At 41.7% G+C, this 20491-nt stretch overlaps 1 protein-coding gene across 1 annotated transcript in view; it reads right to left on the bottom strand.

Annotated features, from left to right (window-relative positions):
- The window catches only part of trpm4a (transient receptor potential cation channel, subfamily M, member 4a), a 44286-nt gene extending 26111 nt beyond the window's left edge, over window positions 1-18175 (bottom strand). Inside the window, exons 1-11 of the mRNA XM_079177436.1 lie at window positions 18091-18175; window positions 10300-10361; window positions 9102-9279; window positions 8390-8570; window positions 7661-7830; window positions 6129-6306; window positions 5691-5755; window positions 4553-4792; window positions 4258-4360; window positions 2240-2358; window positions 1633-1935 (exon numbers count right to left, since the gene is read on the bottom strand). Of these exons, the coding sequence (XP_079033562.1) occupies window positions 1633-1935; window positions 2240-2358; window positions 4258-4360; window positions 4553-4792; window positions 5691-5755; window positions 6129-6306; window positions 7661-7830; window positions 8390-8570; window positions 9102-9279; window positions 10300-10361; window positions 18091-18159 (1668 nt within the window). The 5' untranslated portion in view covers window positions 18160-18175. The remainder of the gene's footprint in view (window positions 1-1632; window positions 1936-2239; window positions 2359-4257; window positions 4361-4552; window positions 4793-5690; window positions 5756-6128; window positions 6307-7660; window positions 7831-8389; window positions 8571-9101; window positions 9280-10299; window positions 10362-18090) is intronic.
- Between the last annotated feature and the right edge of the window lie 2316 nt (window positions 18176-20491).

Below are 20491 nucleotides of genomic sequence, written 5' to 3'. Positions count from 1 at the left end.
CCTGGGTTGTGTCCTCAGCCCCCTCCTGTTCACGCTGCACACCCATGACTGCTACCCCAAACATGAAGAGAACTCTGTTGGGAGGTTTGCAGACGACACTACCGTCAGAAATAAGTCAGATCAGTCTCAATATTAATGAATGCACGCAGAAGGATTCACAAATGTATTTTGTGATTTAAATATATCATATAATCTAATCATTATATATGAAAACAAACAAAATCCACATATAAAACATAAGATTCACAAATATATTTCTGATGAACACACAAATATTTCTTGATTTAAATAAATGTAATACATTTATGTAATAAATAGAGATTCACACAAATGTATTTAAAAGGATTTGAAATTTTCATCAAACACACGTTAGGCTGTTACATTTCAGGCTTGTCTCCTCCAGCATACGTAGCAATAGACAAAAAATAATGCACCATCATTTGTAGGTATCCCATGAAATCATTTCAACACAAACACGAAACCTTACTAATTATTTCACTGTCTATTCCTAAACCTAACCAAGTAGTTGTGTTGCCTTAACATAACTGAGTTATGGGAATGGGTGGAAAGAAATCTCCTGGAAACGACTCAGACATGGTCCAAACATCTGATTTGTGCACCCGAGACAAGTGTTGAAACAACCACACATGGGCAGAAAAGGATCCCCAAAACAATCCAAACAAAGTGACACAGCAACTAAATGCAAACACAAACAAACACGAAACCTTACTAATTATTTCACTGTCTATTCCTAAACCTAACCAAGTAGTAGTCAACGATGTTGAAGGAAAGACCATTATCTGGCAAAACAACATATAGCTGCGCTAACGTGAGCCAACAATCGCTAACGCTGGAGAGACAACGAGTGCGATTACTGACAGTAGGTGAGAGGCACAGCAGCAGCCTGTGAAAGTGCTAATGCACTTCGCTCAGCTGTCACATTACTATTATGAATATGTCAGCTGACTTAGTCTGGCATACTGTGTATAACAATTAGTTTAGGTTTGAGGGTAGGGGCCTGTGCCAAGTTCATGGCAACTCTGACAGAGGAGCAATAGAAAGCATCCTGACTGGAAACACTACAAACTGGCATTGGACGTGCTCGACCCAGGACATGAGGGCTCTACAGAGGTTTAATCAAAACCACCAAGAACCTCGTTGGTACCCATCTCCCGAGCTTCAGTGATATTGGTGACAAAGAATATTAAAAGACGATACCCCCCCCCCCCCCCCAGCCACAGCCTGTTCACCCTGCTGCCATCTGGCAAGAGATACAGAAGTATCAGCTGACGTACTGACAGACATCAGGAACAGCTTCTATCCTCAGGATGTGAGATTCCGAAATTCATCCTCCACCATATAATACAGTGTTGCTTTTCTTATTTAGCAAAATGAGACTACAAAACGTGGTGCAGCCCTGTTGTAAAATGAAAATGAACCCTGTGATACAGCAGAATTGTGACTAAAATAGCACTGAATGGTATTTAAATAAAGTCAAAGAAATGCATATAAAAGTAATTATCATTAGCAGCCTCAACACCATCGTTACACAGTAATCATTAACATGACGCTACCACCATCATCCGTTCACCTATTCAACTCCTTTCCCCATCCTCACCTATTCTTCCTCACCTCATACAGGTTGAGCTCCATTGCTGAAGTGGGTCCAGTTAGTGCACTCTGAGGACTCTTCGGAGGCGCCGTCTCAGCTCCATGCAGGTTGGGCAGGGATCCAGCCAGGCCCTGCCTCTCGCTCAGACGCCTCTGGAGCAGAATGTAGGCCAGCGAGCTGTCTGACAGCGAGCAGTACAAGCTTTCCAAGCGGCGGTATGTCAGGTAGTCCAGAATATTCAGTCCATTCTCGCAGAAGAGACGCACAAACTGGGGCTTGTTGTTGATCAGTGCGTCTGTCATTGAGTCCTCAAGTTCGTCATACTTAAAATATAAATCACCACATCAACATTATGTGATTAAAGCATGCAGGAATACATTTCTAACCACTTTCTGTAGCATAGCCCCGATTTTACACATCAAAGTCAGTTCACTGAACTTGAGGAGAAGTACTTCATTAGTTTAAAAGGGATTTACTGGCAGGAAGGAAGGATCGAATGGCTCCAAATACTAGTGAGGCTGTAGACTTTTGACATTGTTTTTGTACCTTATATATATATTCCAAACCTTCTTCATGCCGGGTGTATAATGTATTCAGCATTTATTTGTCATGAAGTTTGACTCTGACCTTCCACTGTAAGTCTCCATTAAAGAGCTCCGTTTTGACGATGTCCACTCGGTTCCAGGCCACGGCTAGTTTCAGCTCCTCAGTGTACTTCAGGGCTTCACTGGACACACGTTTACTAGCTTAACACAAAACACACACAGAGCAACATTTACATGAGCTGTACAACAATGCAGACTGGATCAATTCAAATTGGACAGCGTTGTGATTTTGCGGGTCTTTCGTTGTCTTAGTGTGGGGGGGTATGTGGGGTGTAGGGGGCAGTGTCAGAAATGGTGTCACACACACTGGGGGGAGCTAAAGGTCTAGATAAGGCTGATGGGAAATATACTGGAGAATATGAAAAGACACACCAAGAATGTTTTGTAGAGACATGGTATGATATCAGGTCAGGGCCAACTATTCAAGATCTCACAAACCTGCTATTCAAATCGAAAACAGCTATCTTTGTTTCTTTCAAAATACTTTTATTGAACAAACTCAAAGTCATTTCCTCGAGTTTCCTGCCCCAGCCAGTCTTGCCCCTAATAGGCCTAATGAAAGGTCTCTACATCCCTCTTCAACTGTCTCAGCAAAACGTATTGTCCAGGTCATCTAAAAGGTTGCATGACAGCAATCCTAATATTTCTAAATTGGCTCCCCATCAGGTACTTGTGATCACTTACAAAACTCTGTGAGGTCAGACAGCTGTGTACATCAGAGGCATGAGAGATCTATTGCTATGGGGTCAGATCAGTCTCAATAATTGCAAATGCACACAGATAGACTCACAAATGCAAACAGAAAGATTCACAAATGCGCACAGAACAATTCACAAATATATTCGATTTACAAATGCACACAGAAGGATTTACAAATATATTCGATTTACAAATGCACGCAGAACAATTCACAAATACATTCCAATGCACAAATAAATAAATTACGATTTATATAAATGTAAAAAAAAAAAATCACAAATATATTTCTGCATTTGTATGTATTTGTGTGTGGATTTGTATGTATTTATTTGTGGATCGCACTGCATTCATTTGCAAATCGCTTCACATTCATGTACGGATTTTTGAGACTGTTCTGCCGTCGCTGGATTCACAAATGCGTTTTTTTCAACATAGACCTGTCTGTAGCCAATCAGATGTCAGCCTCATTTTCAACCAATCACATGAGCGCAGCTTCATACATATTCATACATATTGTAGCCGTCTGTGTTCACCCAGAGCTCTACGATACCTCATATCAGTAGAGACCGGACCAAACTATGTGTGTGTAAACCATATGGTACAAACAATGAGGCCACTAGGCTGCTAGCGTAATGCTGCGGTTCACACCAAACACGATTCGCGGCGCGTTAATCGCGCCGCCGTTCTCGCCGGGGGACTATTTGTGTTCATTCGCGTGAATCGGTGAATCGCGCTGGACACGCCGGTGAGGGAGCGCGGCTTATCGCCCTGATAGCCGTTCAACTGTCCGCCGTCAACTGTGGAAAAAATAACCTCTATTTCTGCTTAGTATGTGTTGTGGAAGTCCCAGATATCACGGGGAACCAAACGCCGTCATGTCTGGTTCATAACATAGTCCAGAGGAGCTGGATTTCATCGAGCTGTATTCACTGTGTCTAGCAAGCCACACGTCGGCTGTTTACCATAGCTGTTTGAACACAACATAAACTGATTTGGCTATGATTTAACGGCAATAAACCAACAAAAAGGAACTCCGAAATAACATTTATACACATAGTTTGGTCCGGTCTCTATTTATATAAATCGTAATTTATTTATTTGTGCATTGGAATGTATTTGTGAATTGTTCTGTGTGCATTTGTAAATCGAATATATTTGTGAATTGTTCTGTGCGCATTTGTGAATCTTTCTGTTTGCATTTGTGAGTCTATCTGTGTGCATTTGCAATTATTGAGACTGATCTGACCCCATATATTGCAGCCCCGTGTCATCAACAGGGCTCGCAGTATTTTATGACATTCTTACAGTGCTATATATAAATATACATATATATTTACTTACCTCTAACAAGAGCTTTGAGGAGAACTTTATCGAAATCATCAGAACCCTCCTTTTCCCCGTGGAAAACAGTAATGAACTCTCTGTTCTGATAAATACTCAGAGCCTAGAAACACAGAGGTAGTGAAAGGAAATGAGCAAATTAATGTTTGGAAAAGTTTCATTTCATACGTCTCAAATATTTACAGAACCACACGGATCAAACAGAACAGCACTGGATGATCTGAAAAGTGGTTGGCATCATCTTATTCAATTCTACCATAAGCAATAGTAGAATTATTAGAGCGGTCTGACTCACACTATCCACCAGTTTCTCCAGCTCAGCTGCAGCTGGGAAGTATCTCTGGACCTTGTCACGGACCTTGTCGCGGAGCTCTGCGCTGAGACCCTCAGCAGCCTCGCCCTCTGCTGGAGGAGAGGAGGTACTGAAGGAAACAGAGGAGAGATTGTCCAGCAGATCACTGATAAAGTCCGCAGCAGGACCAGAACCAGCAAGAACCAGCCAGGGCGTAGCTTTCCTCAGAGAGACGTCTAATCTCTGAGCCAGGGAAACAGCACACAGTGTAAATGACAGGACATGTTCAAATATACAGTATTTTGCTTTATAATCAGTGGCAGAACTGCCTTCACAATAACATAAAGACAGGAAGGGGAAACCTGAGTGCTGCTGGTGCCAAGCGAAAAGTGTGAATTTTTTGAAAATTAGATTTTTTTTAAATGTAAAAAAAAAAAGAGGCAGACTTTATACTAACTACTGATGACCTGTATGTTGATGTTGTTTTTACAATGCTAGCATTTTAAATTTCAGAATCTTTTGAATTTTGAAACTCAGCTAAATTAAAAATTCAGAGCAGATCTGTGATGGAGGGATTCCCTCCACATGGCTCTGAACATTGCAACGGCTAAGCCGACGGCTAGTCGCTAACGGCACAAACAGTGCAAACAACAGCAACAGTGCTAACAGAGCTAACAGTACAGGGTGGGTGTAATACCTCCGCAACAACACATGCCTCTGGACTGACAGGAGAGTGGTATGCTGCTGATAGCCAGAAGTCTTTGTGTTGAGACTGTGATGGACAATGATTGCTAACCTAAATAAACTGAAACCAACATCGAGTTCAGTGCACTACTGGGAGAAGAGGACCGGAACAACCAGCCCAACAACTCTGTTCAGTGCAGTGACCACAGTCCTTCTGTAAAGAAATTCTGCGTATGTTGTGGCCTGTTAGTCTGGTTTAGTGGTAATAAACTATCCTTGGAAAAATGTTTGGTAAAATCAAAAAAACTATCATAGTGTGTGTGTGTGTGTGTGTGTGTGTGTGTGTGTGTGTGTGTGTGTGTGTGTGTGTGTGTGTGTGTGTGTGTGTGTGTGTGTGTGTGTGCGTGCGTGCGTGCGTGTGTGTGTAGAGTGAGAATGTATGTGACAGTTTCCTCACCTCCAGCATCTTGGCTTCTCCTGAGATGAGCATACACAGCACAGGGATTTCAATACTGCCACTACCTGTTATTGGCCCAAGATAAGAAGTTAGAAGAGAAAGGCAGCTTCTCTACAGAAGCATTACATTAAGCAAATACATGAAATCTGAAATGCTCTCCCATAACATCAAACAACCTCTCCAAAAGTGCACAACTACTACCTTAAGCAGTAGAGGGAAGTCAAGGACGTAACACAGTCAGCCCACATCATTTTCTCACGAGTCCCTTTCAGACATGCACCTCACTCTTTAAATGTCATGGCAACTCAAGATATCATGTTTGAAAGTCAAGTTACTAAGTAATATAGTATATAGCACTCTGTCTAATAAGACATTACAGCAATACAACAGTCCATGTTTGAAAGGGGCTGCGTTTAATATATCCTGTCTCCGTCTCACCCCTAATGCCAGTGAGCTGATGGGAGATGTAGTCCTCCAGACTTCCACGAAAGGCTGTCTCTCCCCCTCGGCGGCCAACACTACCATCATCCACCAGGAGGAAAGCCTGGCAGTTGTTGTCCAAGCAGTAGGAGTCGCGCGTTGTGTTCTGGACGTAGTATCGAGCGGGGAAACTGCCCTTCAAACAGACAACACAAAAGTTCATGTGAGCGAGTTCATATCCAGAGAGAGATGGAATCTTCTCTGCTGATCTGATCTCAGCTGGAGCTCCCGGCTAACAGTCCATCACCATCACATCCGCTCCACCCTACTGGGTAAAGCCATTTATGATACTCAGAGCTTTTGGAATGTTTTCTAAATTATTGTTTTTTTCTTCACTCCTTTGAAGGCAGACGGGATATTGCAGGGTTTGTTGCCAGAGATGATGATCCATTCACTCTTCTCTCCACTTCATGTTCTCCATGTGCTCTCACTGAAACATCATCACTACAAGAGTCTCTGCTTAGGAAGAAACACATGAGGAATCATTTTGATCTTCCCAAACAAGGATGGAGTCTTCAGTACTTACTCTGACTTTATGATTCCCACAAGATGTGAAAATAAGATCTGATCATGAAATATATATATATATATATATATATATATAAATAAATAAATAATCGTATTGTTATGGCAAACTTAAATAATGAATTCAAAAGTAGTGTATTGCGCACTCTTATTTTAAAAGTACTGCTGTATGAACAAATGTGCAATAACATTTGTTTTACAAACACTTTAAATAAATAAGGTTCTTGTTAACAGCAGCATTCTCTTCACACAGCAGCAGTTCTATCTCTTCACTATCTGTGCTCAGTGTGCTGACTGTGTGTGAAACGTTCCACTGCTGTGAACATGAACAACACGTTTCAGCAACACGTTTCAGCACGTTTCATCACAGTGTGTGTGTTGTGTCTTCATGTGAATGCAGCTCTACTCTTCATCACTATAACACTGTAACTCAGAGGTGATGAAGGTTACCCAGCGATGTCCAGTAGTCTCCAGTGTTTAACACAACTCGTGTGTTCTTCTTGTGACGGTGCGTCTTGAGGCTCATACGTGACGTCATTCGTTGATCCTAAAGGTGCGTTCACACCAAACGTGACGTGAACGCACCTTGAGAACGTTCCTCAGACCGACATCTTCCACAACACTGACCTGCAGTTTGTCTCCACTTCTCTGTAGCATGTGTTAGCTTGTGTTGCTTTAGTTTCTCTAAACTTCTCCCACGCGCTGCATCAACGTAGTCTGAAGACTTCCTCCACCGCTGCCAGTGAGCAACGCACTTTCAAAATAATATATTTTTTTAAAACTGCGTGAACGCGAGATAAAATAATTGTGGGCGTTAATTAATGAATGCGTTAACGCGATAATAATGCGTTAACTTGCCCAGCACTATTACATATGTTTTTGCTGCTTACACAACACATGCAGAAGTCAAACACACCCGTATATAATTAGTAGAATGCATACTGTGCATACTGCCTGATGAGTACCTGGGCATTGACAAGCTGCTGTCTGTTGTGCACCAGGCCCCAGGGTGCCAGCCCCACAGCAATCACTTTGTTCTTGGAGATAGCTGGAGCCGCGGCCCCGTGGTCCCTCACCGCCTCGCCCACACAGCGGGCCACGCCCTCCCTCAAACCCCCCGTCAGGATCCACGCCCCTGGGGGAAGAGTAGTGAGAAATGTAGTGAGGTGGTACACATACAATTTGCTTTTCAGTTACACAGCATATACTGTATTTATTCCACATTAAAGTGATGTGTGAAAGTAAAGACAATATGTCTCGACGCTGGGTTCCCTCTGCTCTGCACTCCTGGAACAGTCGTGCTCTTAACATCAGGAGGGCCCCACTTCTTAACTCAAAGGCTATTCGGATTGTTTGCGTTTGATAATTAAAAATCCCAATATTAAAAATAATTAAATAATTATCTAATTGATATATTCAGCTATAATCAAGCAAATCCAAGATGCTCGTCTGTATTTGTTAAATGTTCCGAGCTACTGCATGTTTTTTGTGTCACACTGGTAAACTAGAATAGAACTGAGCCATCAATAATGTTGTTTAAGCGTATTATCCAGGAGTCAGCTGAAGCAATTGATTACAGCAACAAGACATCAACCAAACAATATTCTACAATGTCTGAAGTTTTCGTACAAAATGGTTCCAGTTTGGATTCTCATAGGTTTCTATTGACCCTATTAGTAGCTCTGGGTTCTTACCTGTGCTCTGTGCAGCCCTAACCAGCCCATTTCTCAGGACATCTCTCACCCATGTTTTGATCTTCTCATGGCCTTCCCCCCCCACCACCGACACAACTAAGTTGGGTAAGGGCAGGCCCCAGTGAGTCGTCATCAGGGTGTACACAATCTGAGGTGATGTGTCACATGACAGCCGCAGAAACTAGACGGAAAAAGAAATGCATTAATCAAATCATTTCTAATGATTCAGACAAAGATGTATTTCATTCATATTGTTTATCATACTTTACATACTGTACATGGGAATTAAATCTATATGTCCAGAGGGCCACCACAGGCAACACTCCATCAAAGTGCACTAGATGTTGACTAAAGTTTATGAAAAACAATAATATTTTACCATTTCTGCCTGGGCCCTTTAAAAGTATTGAATTAATATTAATTGAATTTAAGAGCTGCAGATACAGAAATACTTTATGTAATATATGCACTCCAGTTAACGACTGTAATGTTAAACATGAAACTGTTCAGTTTTCTTTGTAGTTATTTCTTTTGTTTCTGTATTGTACTTCGGCCCATGGGGGTTTCTGGTCTTGATTTGCATTCAAAGAATCTGGTTGAAAACTATTGAATTACTATTCCACCCCTGCTCTAAAGGGTGGTTTCATCATCTTGGATTTGGTTTAAATTGTGTGTACGTGTAGATGAGTGTGTGTAGGAGTGTGTCTCTCACATGACTGTGTTTTCGTCCAGCGCCGGCAAACTCCAGTTCCCCGTAGGCGTCGGTGGGACACTCTGAAGAGTGCTGCCTGCTGTCCCACTGAGTGACAATGGCTGCTCCAAAGACGTCTGCTGTTGCCACAGAGTCGTGCACCTCCCGCACACCGCCGCACTGACACAGCGCTCCATTACTGGCAAACAACACACAAACCGGTTATCTGTTTAATAGCGCCTGAAATGCCCAGGGTCATTTCAAAAAGGCCTTTGTGGTAATGATACCGTTTGAACAGTAAGATACTTTCACTGGTTCATAGATGGTACAACCCTAATCTCTCTCTAAATTGAATTCCAACAGGAGGGTTGTTCCAGTTTGGGGGATTTAAAAGTAAAGAGTGAAACCTTAAATTCATTCTTAAATCAAATGGAAGCCAATGCAAAGAGGTTGTAATTGAGGCTGCGTGATCTGTCTCGTCTGCTCCAGCTAGTTCTACAGAACGCTGCAGCCCCTCAGGCAGGTAAAGACAGAGTTTAATCAATGATAAAGAAGAAGAAGAAAGAATTAACAACGTTCTCCAAGTCAGAGAATGGTAAAAATCTTTAAAACAATATGTTAAAATAATAAAACAGGACTGAAGTACTTTTTTTAACTGATAATGAATGAAAAACCAGGACAGCTCCTAGATTTCTGCTGCGAGGCTTAACAGATAATATGACTGTATTAAATGTAGAGCTTGAGTTCTGTGAAATCAGGGAAGACCCTCCACCTTCACTGCCACCATCAGAAAAACACAACATTCAATTACAGAATCACACAATCAAAAAGAAAAATGTATTCCTTATGACACACTGTTTTGACTGTATATAAGAAGTGGACATAATCACACATCACCATTTTGAAGCCTCGAGTTTGACATTTTGGGCGTGGCCTACTTTTTTTGCAACCAGAAGTGACAGTGAGCTGAGCTCCTCACCCTATCTCTAAGGCTGAGCCCAGCCATATGAAAAAAGCTCATTTCGTCCGCTTGCCCATAGGTAAGGGTCCGAACGTAGATGGACTGGTAAATTGAGAGCTTTGCCTTCCGACTTTGCCTTCAGTTTAAGGCACTTCTGCATTCCCTTCACTTATCAGTACCGGATGTTGGAGCCTGCTTTCACATCATTAAAACCCAATAGTTTTGCATTTTAGAGAAAACAGAGGAAGGAGTAATTACCTGAAAGAGTCTTCAACAAATGTGGTGCACACTCGCTTCCTGAGGATCTTGGGAATCCAGCTCTGTGAGCAGGAACATAATACAAAGAAATATTGTTGACCAAGCACAAAAAAAATTAATCGGATTCAAGAGGGTGCAGTGGCAGATTTTTAAGTACAAACTATTTGACAGCAGCATTTTGAACATCATGTGAACTTGAGTTATGTCACCAGTTTTGGGAGGGCAAAGGGTGTTCTTTACCATGCTCCCTTTAAATTTGCAAAGTTTCCAAACTCCAAATAACTCTGAACAAGAAGGAAATTCTCTCTTCAATCACTTTACTGATATAATTGCAACACGTCCTCATAACGAAACAACAGGTCGTTTGCCATAGAATCCCGAAACAACGTATCGGCCGGTTTCATTTAACTTTGTGAAACAGACGCACGGTGGCAGATTTTAAAAGTGACCGTTCTATTTAACCTTGTGAAAGGGTAGCAGTTTTAAACGCATGGGTAACGTTGTGAAACATAACTACTTGGTTGGGTTTTGGAAGAGATCATGGTTTGGGTTAAAATAAATGTCTGTGATGTGGTTACACACTGCTCCTAGATGCCCTTCTCTCTGCGTTGTGTTCTGTTGTGGTGTCTGGTAGTGTTTACATGCACACATGGGATAGGTATGTCAGATTAACTTGACATGCACTGCAGCAATGGTGGAAGAAGTACTTGGATCCTTTACTTAAGCAAAAGTAGAAATACTACAGCCTAAAAATATTCCTGTAAAAGTAAGTAAAAATCCTAAATTATACATGTTGCTCAAGTAAATGTACAGAAGTATTATCAGCTAAATGTAATCAAATTGTCATTTGATTATTCAGTATGCAGAATACAATCTGATTTCTCTGCTAGCTCAATGTTATTTTGGAGCCATGCCTTAACCACGGCTCTTGGAAACTCTCCAGGATGTTGCATCTCTTCGAGTCTCTTGCTTGTATACATCAGTTGGGTAAATCAGGGTTCCCCAATTCTAAAACTAAAACTACCCCGATCACTAAAACCATGCGTCTTGTGTACATGACGTTTAAAAAATGTGAATCAGCCAGCAATATACCAAAGACATAAATGCACCAGTACACCGGGCATTGGGTTCTGGATTGTGGTTGGGTAATTTCCACTTTATTTTTTTGACATGGCACTTAATCTAGTGTTTTGTGAAACAAAATGTATCTAAAAAAGATAACTAAAAAGTAGCATCATGTCCACTTCACACCAAAATCAGGGGACACGCCGTCATAAGGTGTTCGATTATACACTATTCTTGCTGTATTTTAGCATGAAAAGCGAGTCTACTACTCAGTTCTAGTCTAACATCTCAATTATCACTGTTGCAGGCATTAACACTACAATTACATTACATTACATTTCAGGACAGTGTTAGATAAAATGAGGGAAGTTACAGCTTCCTGCAGCTACAAAAACATGAGAACTAAAGTGTCCTGCTAATATTCTGCTTCTTCAGAGAGTTTAGTAAAAGACCAATGAGGAACTAGAAAATGCATTTCCTGCTGAAAATGCGTTGGAATGCTAAAAGCTGAAATTAATTGCAAAAACATTGCTGAAAATAGATATCCAATTTAAAAAAAATTGCAAAAAGCTTAATAATTCAAAAAGTTTAAAGATTACAAATGGCTGAAAATACAGAAATGGGAGACTACCTGTCTGAAAAATGTTGTAGCCTGAAAGCATTTAAACTGCACTGCTGAAAACCCTTCTAGTTGAAATGTTTAACTATGGCATCTGTAGCTGAAAGTATGAGAAAGAAGAAGGCTTTGAAAGTTGAAGACGTTTAAGAGGATTTGAAGATTTTATCCAGATATCCAATTAAAAAAAGATTGCAAAAAGCTGAATAATTCAAAGTTTAAAGCTTACAAATATGAAAAGTCATATCACTCCTCTCCTGAAAGAGCTGAACATTTTAATATTTGAATGGTTTCTGTGGCTTAAAAAATGTCAGCATTAGCGATATTTGTTTTAGTAGTAGTAGAAGTTGTAGTTCTAGTAGAAGTATTATAAGTAGTAGAAGTATTAGTAGCATTAGAATAAGTGTGTGTGTGGGGGGTCCTCTAAAAGTATCCAAGACCTGAATGACTGAATGAGAGACACAGAGAGACAGAGAGAGAGAAGTGTATGTGCGCGTGTGTCTGTGAGTCTGTGTGTTTATCAACATTGCTGATTACCTTAATCACGAACACCTGTGTGCCAGCAGCCTGTTCATGGAGAACAGACAGGCAGACAGACAGTTACATGGACTGAGTGAGTAAGACAGACCGACAGACAGACAGACAGACAGACAGACAGACACAGACTCAGTCCTCTAAAAGTATCCAAGACCTGAATGAGAGACACACACAGAGATAGATAGAGAGAGGAGTGAGTGCACGTGTCTGTGAGTCTGTGTGTTTATAAACATCCCTAATTAGAAACACCTGTGTGCCCGCAGCCTGTTCATGGAGAACAGACAGGGAAACACCTCTCAAACAAATCCTCAAAAACCCCATAACCGTAGCTCCTATTGCTCCGATATCATTACATGAGCGGAAGGATGAGTTGAACAACAGATCCTGTGAAAATTGTGTCTGTAGTGTAAAAAATGTGGCTAAACTGGCGATGTAGAAATGGGGTACCGAGTTCTGTGGAAGATGTTTTTGCAGCAAGATTTAACATTGGTCTCTATGGAGCAGAAAGTTGGTTTTTCCTCTCAATTAAGTCATTTTCTGCCAAATGTGTAAATCTGTGGGATTCCACAATCACTTTTTAACGAGAAGACAGGATTAGCTACTGTATGAACTAAAAAATATATATGAAGAGTGTAAATTGTGGAGTCGAAGGCAAAAGACAAATATCTTTTTCACAAGAATCTGAAGCTGCTCTTCACTCTAGCGGTGACATCACGCACTCTAAGCTGCGCAATACACACCCATTATAAAGGCAGAAGAGGACTGAAAAAATCATAAAAGTTAAAATGGGACAGTTCAAAAAGTATAAAAGATATTAAAAAGATTATAACATACAATAATAGCTTAAGATTTTCTCTGTATTTTAAAGTTCAAATGGTGTCTGTAGCTGAAAGTATGAGGAAGTTGAAGGATTTGAAAGTTGAAGAATTATTTGAATTATTTGAAATATTTGAAAATATTCTCCATAGAAACCCATTCAAAAAAAAGTTGCAAAAAGCTTAATAATTCAAAAAGTTTAAAGATTAGAAATATTAAAAGACATAGCATAAATGTCCTTAAAGTGCTGAACATTTTGATATTCGAACGGTTTCTGTAGGTTAAAATATGAAGGAGCAGAAGCAGACCAAGGAAGAAATATAATAAGATGAATAAAGAAAACAGGATAACAATACTTGGAATGCTTAAAAGCATTCCAACAATAAAAGGATTCTAGATCTCTTTCAAATATGTAAGCAATTGTATGTAATAAACGTTCTAGTCTGGTTCGATAGTTTATTGAGTAACTTAAAGGGGACATATAATGCTCAATTTCAGGTTCATAATTGTATTTTGGGTTTCTAGTACATGTTTATATGCTTTAATGTTTAAAATCTCATAATTTTTCTTACATTGTCTGTCTGAATATACTGGACCCAGTGGCGGGCCGTGCGTTTTATACCTGGGCCTTCAGTGCTGTCCTACTACAGTTGAACCACCTCCTAATAACCTCATTATGACGTCATAGCTACGGTTATTATTTGTTTCGTGTAAAAGCCGCATATTCACATAACACTGCAACATTTGACAAGTGAAATAAAATGTTACATGAAGCTCAACACCTACAAATACACTAACTGCAGAGTGCAGATACATGAATCCGTGCATGACGGGACGCTGCGTCATTAACGGACAATGCATAAAGTCAAAATCTTCCAATGGAAGTGCAAAAATATATTCCAAAGTTCATGTTAAGACAATGTAAGGCTTCAACAGTCTCAGACAGCATATCAAGTGGAGATCTTTCAAAGTTTCAATATTTTAGTGCAAAGGTCAGTCTCTGTGTTACTTTCCTTCACAGCACAGAGACACTGTCAAACCGTTGGGGGAAAAATGAATTTTGTACAAAAAGACTAATTTTGAATGATAACTTTATTATGATGGTGAAGGTAGTCACATGGACAGGTTTGTGACAAAATATTGGCAATTAACCTACACGCAAAGCCAGCACAAAGATCCAAACTTGATTTGTCAAACTTAGACAGCTGAAGCCTCATATTAGCTGAACATAAGCCTGACTCAGAACATGTGATTTGGATGTTATTTCAACAGTCCAGGGCACTGAGCTGGTTTCATGTTTAACTGTAGAGCAGGGGTCCCCAAACTTTTTCCTGTGAGGGCCACATCACTGAACATATCGTTTGACCTAGGGCCGCCGCACGATTATGAGGGGGGGGGGGGGGGCTACTCGCAGGTGAGCGACTGTTGCATCGTGCGCGCTGATCGGGGCGGAACACCGCCGTGCGCGATACAGAGAGCAGGGGACTTGAAAACGCGCGACCATGTAGTGACAGACATGACATGCCGGCGTGTAAATAAATTAAGCACAAGTACTCGTCCTTCAAGCTCCCGTCTCTCGGCTCTTCTACTTCTTCTACTCTTCTACTTCTACAGGGTGCGCGCATGACAGCTCTCATCTCGTTCGCCCCCTGGTGGTTGGCTGATTCAGGAAGCGTTTGATTTGATATGTAGCAGAGCACGTATTTTAAACGTTAATATCGCAGACGATCATGCTCATTTAATCGTGGCAGCCAAAATCGTGATCGCAATTAAAATTCGATTAATTGTGCAGACTGAAAAAAAATCATAATGCGTCTCTGGTATTGTTATGGTTTCCAACTCCTTCTAGAAGGAGTTGTTGCTTCTAATTCTAATTGAAACATAATCAGTCAACCGTGAGAACTGGTTCAACCTGTTTGCCAAAGGACAGGTGAGGTGAGGAGTATGAGGCGGTGGCGGGCCGAGCCTCCCCAGTTGTATTTCTTGAATACGTTTTAATGCGTTTGAGGCTGAAAATGTCCGCTCCACGGAGGCAGCAGATATTGGGATTGTCACCGCCCAACATGTCAGGCTAGCCCACTGACCAATCACGTATGGATAAGAACAGCAAATCCTGTCCATGAAAGTCACGAACAGGACCAGTGACAACAAAGGGCAGCCCTGGCGGAGGCCAACACCCACCGGGAACGTGTCTGACTTATTGCCGAGAATGCGGACACAGCTCCTACTGCGGTCGTACAGAGACCGGATCGCCCGTTGTATCGATGTCTAACATTTTAAATTCCCTGTATTTAACCTTTAAATCACCATTATTACTGGATCGTACGATTATCATGTCTTTTATGTCTATTGATCAATATATTTTTTAAATCTTGAACTAATTCCTCAGTTGCTGGCCCCTGTGTTTTTAACCCCTCATATTAAAGCTGAACAAATATTTGTAAATGTAATGTAGGCTATAGCCTAATAGTCAGATTACTTCCTCGTCTGGTAAATGATGAATTAATGGACAATACTGAATACAACTTTTCCCCGCTCTGACTCGGGCTCTAAAGATAAATGTGCACAGTTCATATAGCTTGCATACAGCTCGTACTGTCATGTTCTGAAGAGCAGGCAACTGGGGATGGATGCAGACACAGACAAGGAGGCAGCAGAGACGCTTACAAGCTTGAGTCCAACAGAACAAACAGGAAATGACACGGCTAAACTGGTACAGAACTCCAAACATAAATGACGACAAACTAACAAGAACAAAGGAACTGGGTTGGTGTATGTAGTAAGTTGCTTAATGGGGAAGTGGAAACAGGTGAGCAGAAGGTCTGGTCAGTACATGGATGATGAGACGTGAAACTAATCAAGGCAGGCAGACAATCAACAAAGGTGAGAAAACACACAAAAGAAAGCAAACCGAGACAGGACACAAGGGGAGAATGAACTTACAACACTGAACAACCAGAAGACCCTAAAACACTAAATCCTCTGGAAACAGACCTTAAAAAGACACATTCTCTTCAGTCCATGGGCGATCCCAACACACACACACACACACACACACACACACACACACACACACACACACACACACACACACACACACACACACACACACACACACACACACACACACACACACACACACACACACACACACACACACACACACACACACACACATGAGATCTGTTCTTCTGCTTTTAACCAACTGTGTGCAGCAGTGATTTAAATTATTTACTGACAATGATTAACCAAACCTGACAACTTCAATGATCAGTGGAACTTGTTGCTGATGCGTGATATGCAGAGTTCGGTCTTCTTACTTTTAGGACTTTACCGAAAAGTAAATGTTGGCATTTCGTCTCAGCAGTTGGTCACTCGGTAATGACATGAGTAGTTAGTCAAGTTAACGTCAATCACACTCTTAACTTAAGAAGAAAGCAGCAGTACAGTACGCAATACAGTGGCTCCCATGCCGACGGGGTTTCATTGTTATAATATACTGTGGATACCGACATGTATCGCTTAACTAACCCCGTCGGCATGGGAGCCACTGTATTTCACTGTAACGTTACAAGACACATACAATATGTAGAATGACCCTGTCAATCACTACGTCCATTTCTTCATTGTTTTGTGGATAGAACATTACTGATATTTCAATCCTCCTGTGGCTTAGTATTTTCACAATACAATCGTCACTGTATAATCGTCACAAAAGTACATTTGTTTTTGTCAAAATGCGTGGGTGGTGTCTGGGCAAAGCCTCGCGAAAAAGAGTTGACAAAAAGGTTTGGAAGTGTTCGAAGATACGCCCCCAGGTAACCAGTTGTTTCAGTTTACCTTAAACCAAAACGTTTCCTGGGTATTGACAAGGTGTGACTTAATGAATAAATGAATCAATACCATTGAAACAAACAAGTGGAGGTGGCGGAGTGCGTAGCGCGACCGCCATCGGGAGTTTTATTATTTTACTGGACTGGGTTCGAAACCAGGTTGTTGCGATCTTTCCATAAATATATTTTCTTCAATGTATTTCTTCATACGTGGCTGTGATTTAGTGCTCACTTATACAATCGTAATCCCCGCAATTGATATAAGATGTGGTATATAGATCTCCAGCAATATGTTTGTGAATGTGTGACGAATCAGGCGACAGAGGCAGAAAACAGCTGCTGCTTTTAAGCGAACACAACACACACACGGAAGGGAAACCAGTAGGTTCAAAAACCAGTAGACACGTAACACCGTCATTCAGAGACGCTCCACCGAACACCGTCTCTGGTCGCTGCAGCTGCTTCTGAGTTCGCTTCTCCCCGAACACTGTTTATTTGCTTTTTATATATTGTACATATTATGATCCGTTGTGTTTGTATGAGATTGTTTGAAATGTTTCTATCTTCGTTAGTAACGAGTTGCCTCCTGTTGCTGCCTTGAACTGATTCTCTATTGACTTAAAGGTCAAATAAAATAAAGGAATAAATTGTGACTAAATATTTGGCTACTTTTCCCTTCAGTCCATCTGTGACAGTTGTTGTTTTTCCTTTGATTCAATCAGACCCTGAAGTCAGTCTGAGCCCTCACACTTACCAACACATCTCACCCTGAGCCTGCGGGTCTTATCTGTTTGTAACAAAAATACAAGTTTCATCTTCTCTCATTTCGTCTGCACCCAGCTGACCAAATATATCCAGAGCCGCTGTATTCACACATCCGCCCCAAACATGTAGACGTGTCCCGCTTATTCCCACACAGCCTACCTGGTAATTCCCTGTCATGCTTCCAACGTTTCCACCTTCTCCGCCCCTCTCTCTCTGCGGCTCCTTCATCCTGCGCTGCACTGAGGCATGTAGTCTGGTCGGAGAGATCCGGAGCAGCTGTGTGTTCTGCAGCTCCTCCCACAAACGTCAGCACCTCAGCCCTAAAGCATAGCCGCCTCTTTTCCTTCTTAAAATGGGGATTTCACCAATAGATAGATAGCATTGGTGTAAAGCTACTCAGATCCTTTAATTAAAGTTAGTACGAGGAACTGTGGACTTGTTATGGAACAGTCTCAGTTTAATATGTCTCTGAGCTACATAAGTTAAGCAGACCATCAGCGAGAAGATTGGCTATTTCTATTTACACATTCTTACCGCTTGTCATTTTCATAAACGGTTGGTTTCATGAAGGTCCACCAGAAAGTCGTTCAGCTCAGATTACAGAGGGGTCTCCGGCAGTGACAGACCCAGCTCCGGCATGGCTGGCGCCTGACACCTGCAGTTGGAATTTCAGCAGGAGGTGGAGAGCACATACCCTGCAGCAGTGTCTCCTCCTCCAGCCAGGAGGAGAGCTTCTCTTCTCTGCTCCACCGGTGCCAATTGGATCAAATACAGACACCACGCTGCTGGAGACCCAGGCCGTACTGCTGGGCCCACTGGAGGGAATGGGACGCTGGAGAGAACCATGGACTGAGTGGAGCAGACTGTCGCACCCCTGCTGCAGTAAAAGGAGAAGTTTTGTAAGAGAATCTGGTGCTCGGAAACACTAGCACTATACGTCCACAAGGACCGCAAAAATCAACACCAAATGAAAGTTCCTTGTAAAACTGTATTTAACTTCAGTAAACTTTATTACAATAGTCGTATTCATACAGGTACATACATGAGATTTGACCTCTGCTTTTCATCCATCCTAAGCTGCTGTAAAGCGCCCAGGGAACATCTTGGCAGGCCCTGCTGTATTTGACTTTATTGACCCAGAGGGTGATGTGCTGTGCATCTCAGATCTGAAAGATCGCTGTTTGTTGGACCCATCCACAACTGCACAGGAGCGGCCAGCAAGCCTGGGGCCTTTTAACATTTCTAGAAAGCTGGTATAAACAATGAAACCACAGTGCCAGAGCGTGTTTCAGCCATATACATGAAGGGTTGGGTAGTTTGAATGCGGCCGCCACAAGAAAAAGCAACCAACACAAAAAGAGGTGTCCTTGGCACGGAGAGAGTGCGTTAAGATATCCACATAGTCCCTGTGTTTATGCAACTGACTGACACTGAAACTTCAATTCAATTTATTTGTGTAAAACAATATCACAAATCACATATTTGCCTCAGAGGGCTTTACAACCTGTACAACATACTACATCTTTGTTTTCTTGGAGACTCGCATCGGATAAGGACAAACTTCCCCCAAAAAACTTTGAATGGAGAAAAAAGGAAGACACCTCTGGAAGAGGAACAAAGGACGGAGTCCTCTCTCAGGATGGACGGCAGTACGTTAGATGTCATGTGTACAGAATCAAAGTGACAACACGATCAATCCATATAACAAAAAATGGATCTTCAATCCACAACATTCCTGGCATATGGGTGGAGCTCATGACTGGGTTGGCAACATATACTCAATTCAATGCTTCTCCAGTCTGGGTCTGAACCACCTTTATGGCTGAGATCGCATCATAATTAATGACGTTCATCAGACCCTAAATATCCTCACATACTGACACAATTCACTCATTCGTTAACCCAAAAAACAGACACATTTCTGCCTCCTCAGGGTGAGCTCAGCAAAGGAGAAAGGAAGATGTTCAAGTAACTATGGAATCGCCTTCAAAGCTTGGCTGATGAATTCTGGAGAAGGTGGCGAGAAAAGAATTCCTCAACATAATGCAAACTCGTCAGAAATGGCAGCACAGAAGGCCCAACATGAAAGACGATGATGTTGTTCTTCTCAAGAAGAAGCAAGTCCGAAGGAATGACTGGCCATCGGGCGTTGTGGTGAAAGAGATGGACTGATAAGGAAAACACAGGTGAAAGTTATGCGCCAAAGGTCTTCTCAAGGCCCATTCAGTACTGGCTCAAATCATCAGATCAAGCTGTTTAGTTGTATTCAGTAGCGGTGTCTTAAAGAGACAGGACGGGGAGTGTTCTGGACCCGCTAGTTATTCAGTGGTTACTCCTACTGGTCACCTACCCTAATGCAGTGTTTGGGCGTTGGCTTTGTAGTTCCTGTGGTACGGGAAGTTTGTCTGAGTAACCTGAAAAAACAATAACTATAATGTGGAGGGGGAATCTTACTCAGGCCTGATATCAATCAATGTGAAAACACCCAAAGAGATCAGAGCATATAAAGGAACCACCTCCTGACCAAACAGCTGTGAGTCACTATTCTACAGGATCCCAG

The sequence above is a fragment of the Pholis gunnellus genome (assembly GCF_910591455.1).
Source record: "Pholis gunnellus genome assembly, chromosome: 17".
Taxonomy (NCBI): Eukaryota; Metazoa; Chordata; class Actinopteri; order Perciformes; family Pholidae; genus Pholis; species Pholis gunnellus.
Note: the sequence above shows the minus strand (reverse complement) of the source record. Positions and strands in the feature narration are given on the sequence as shown.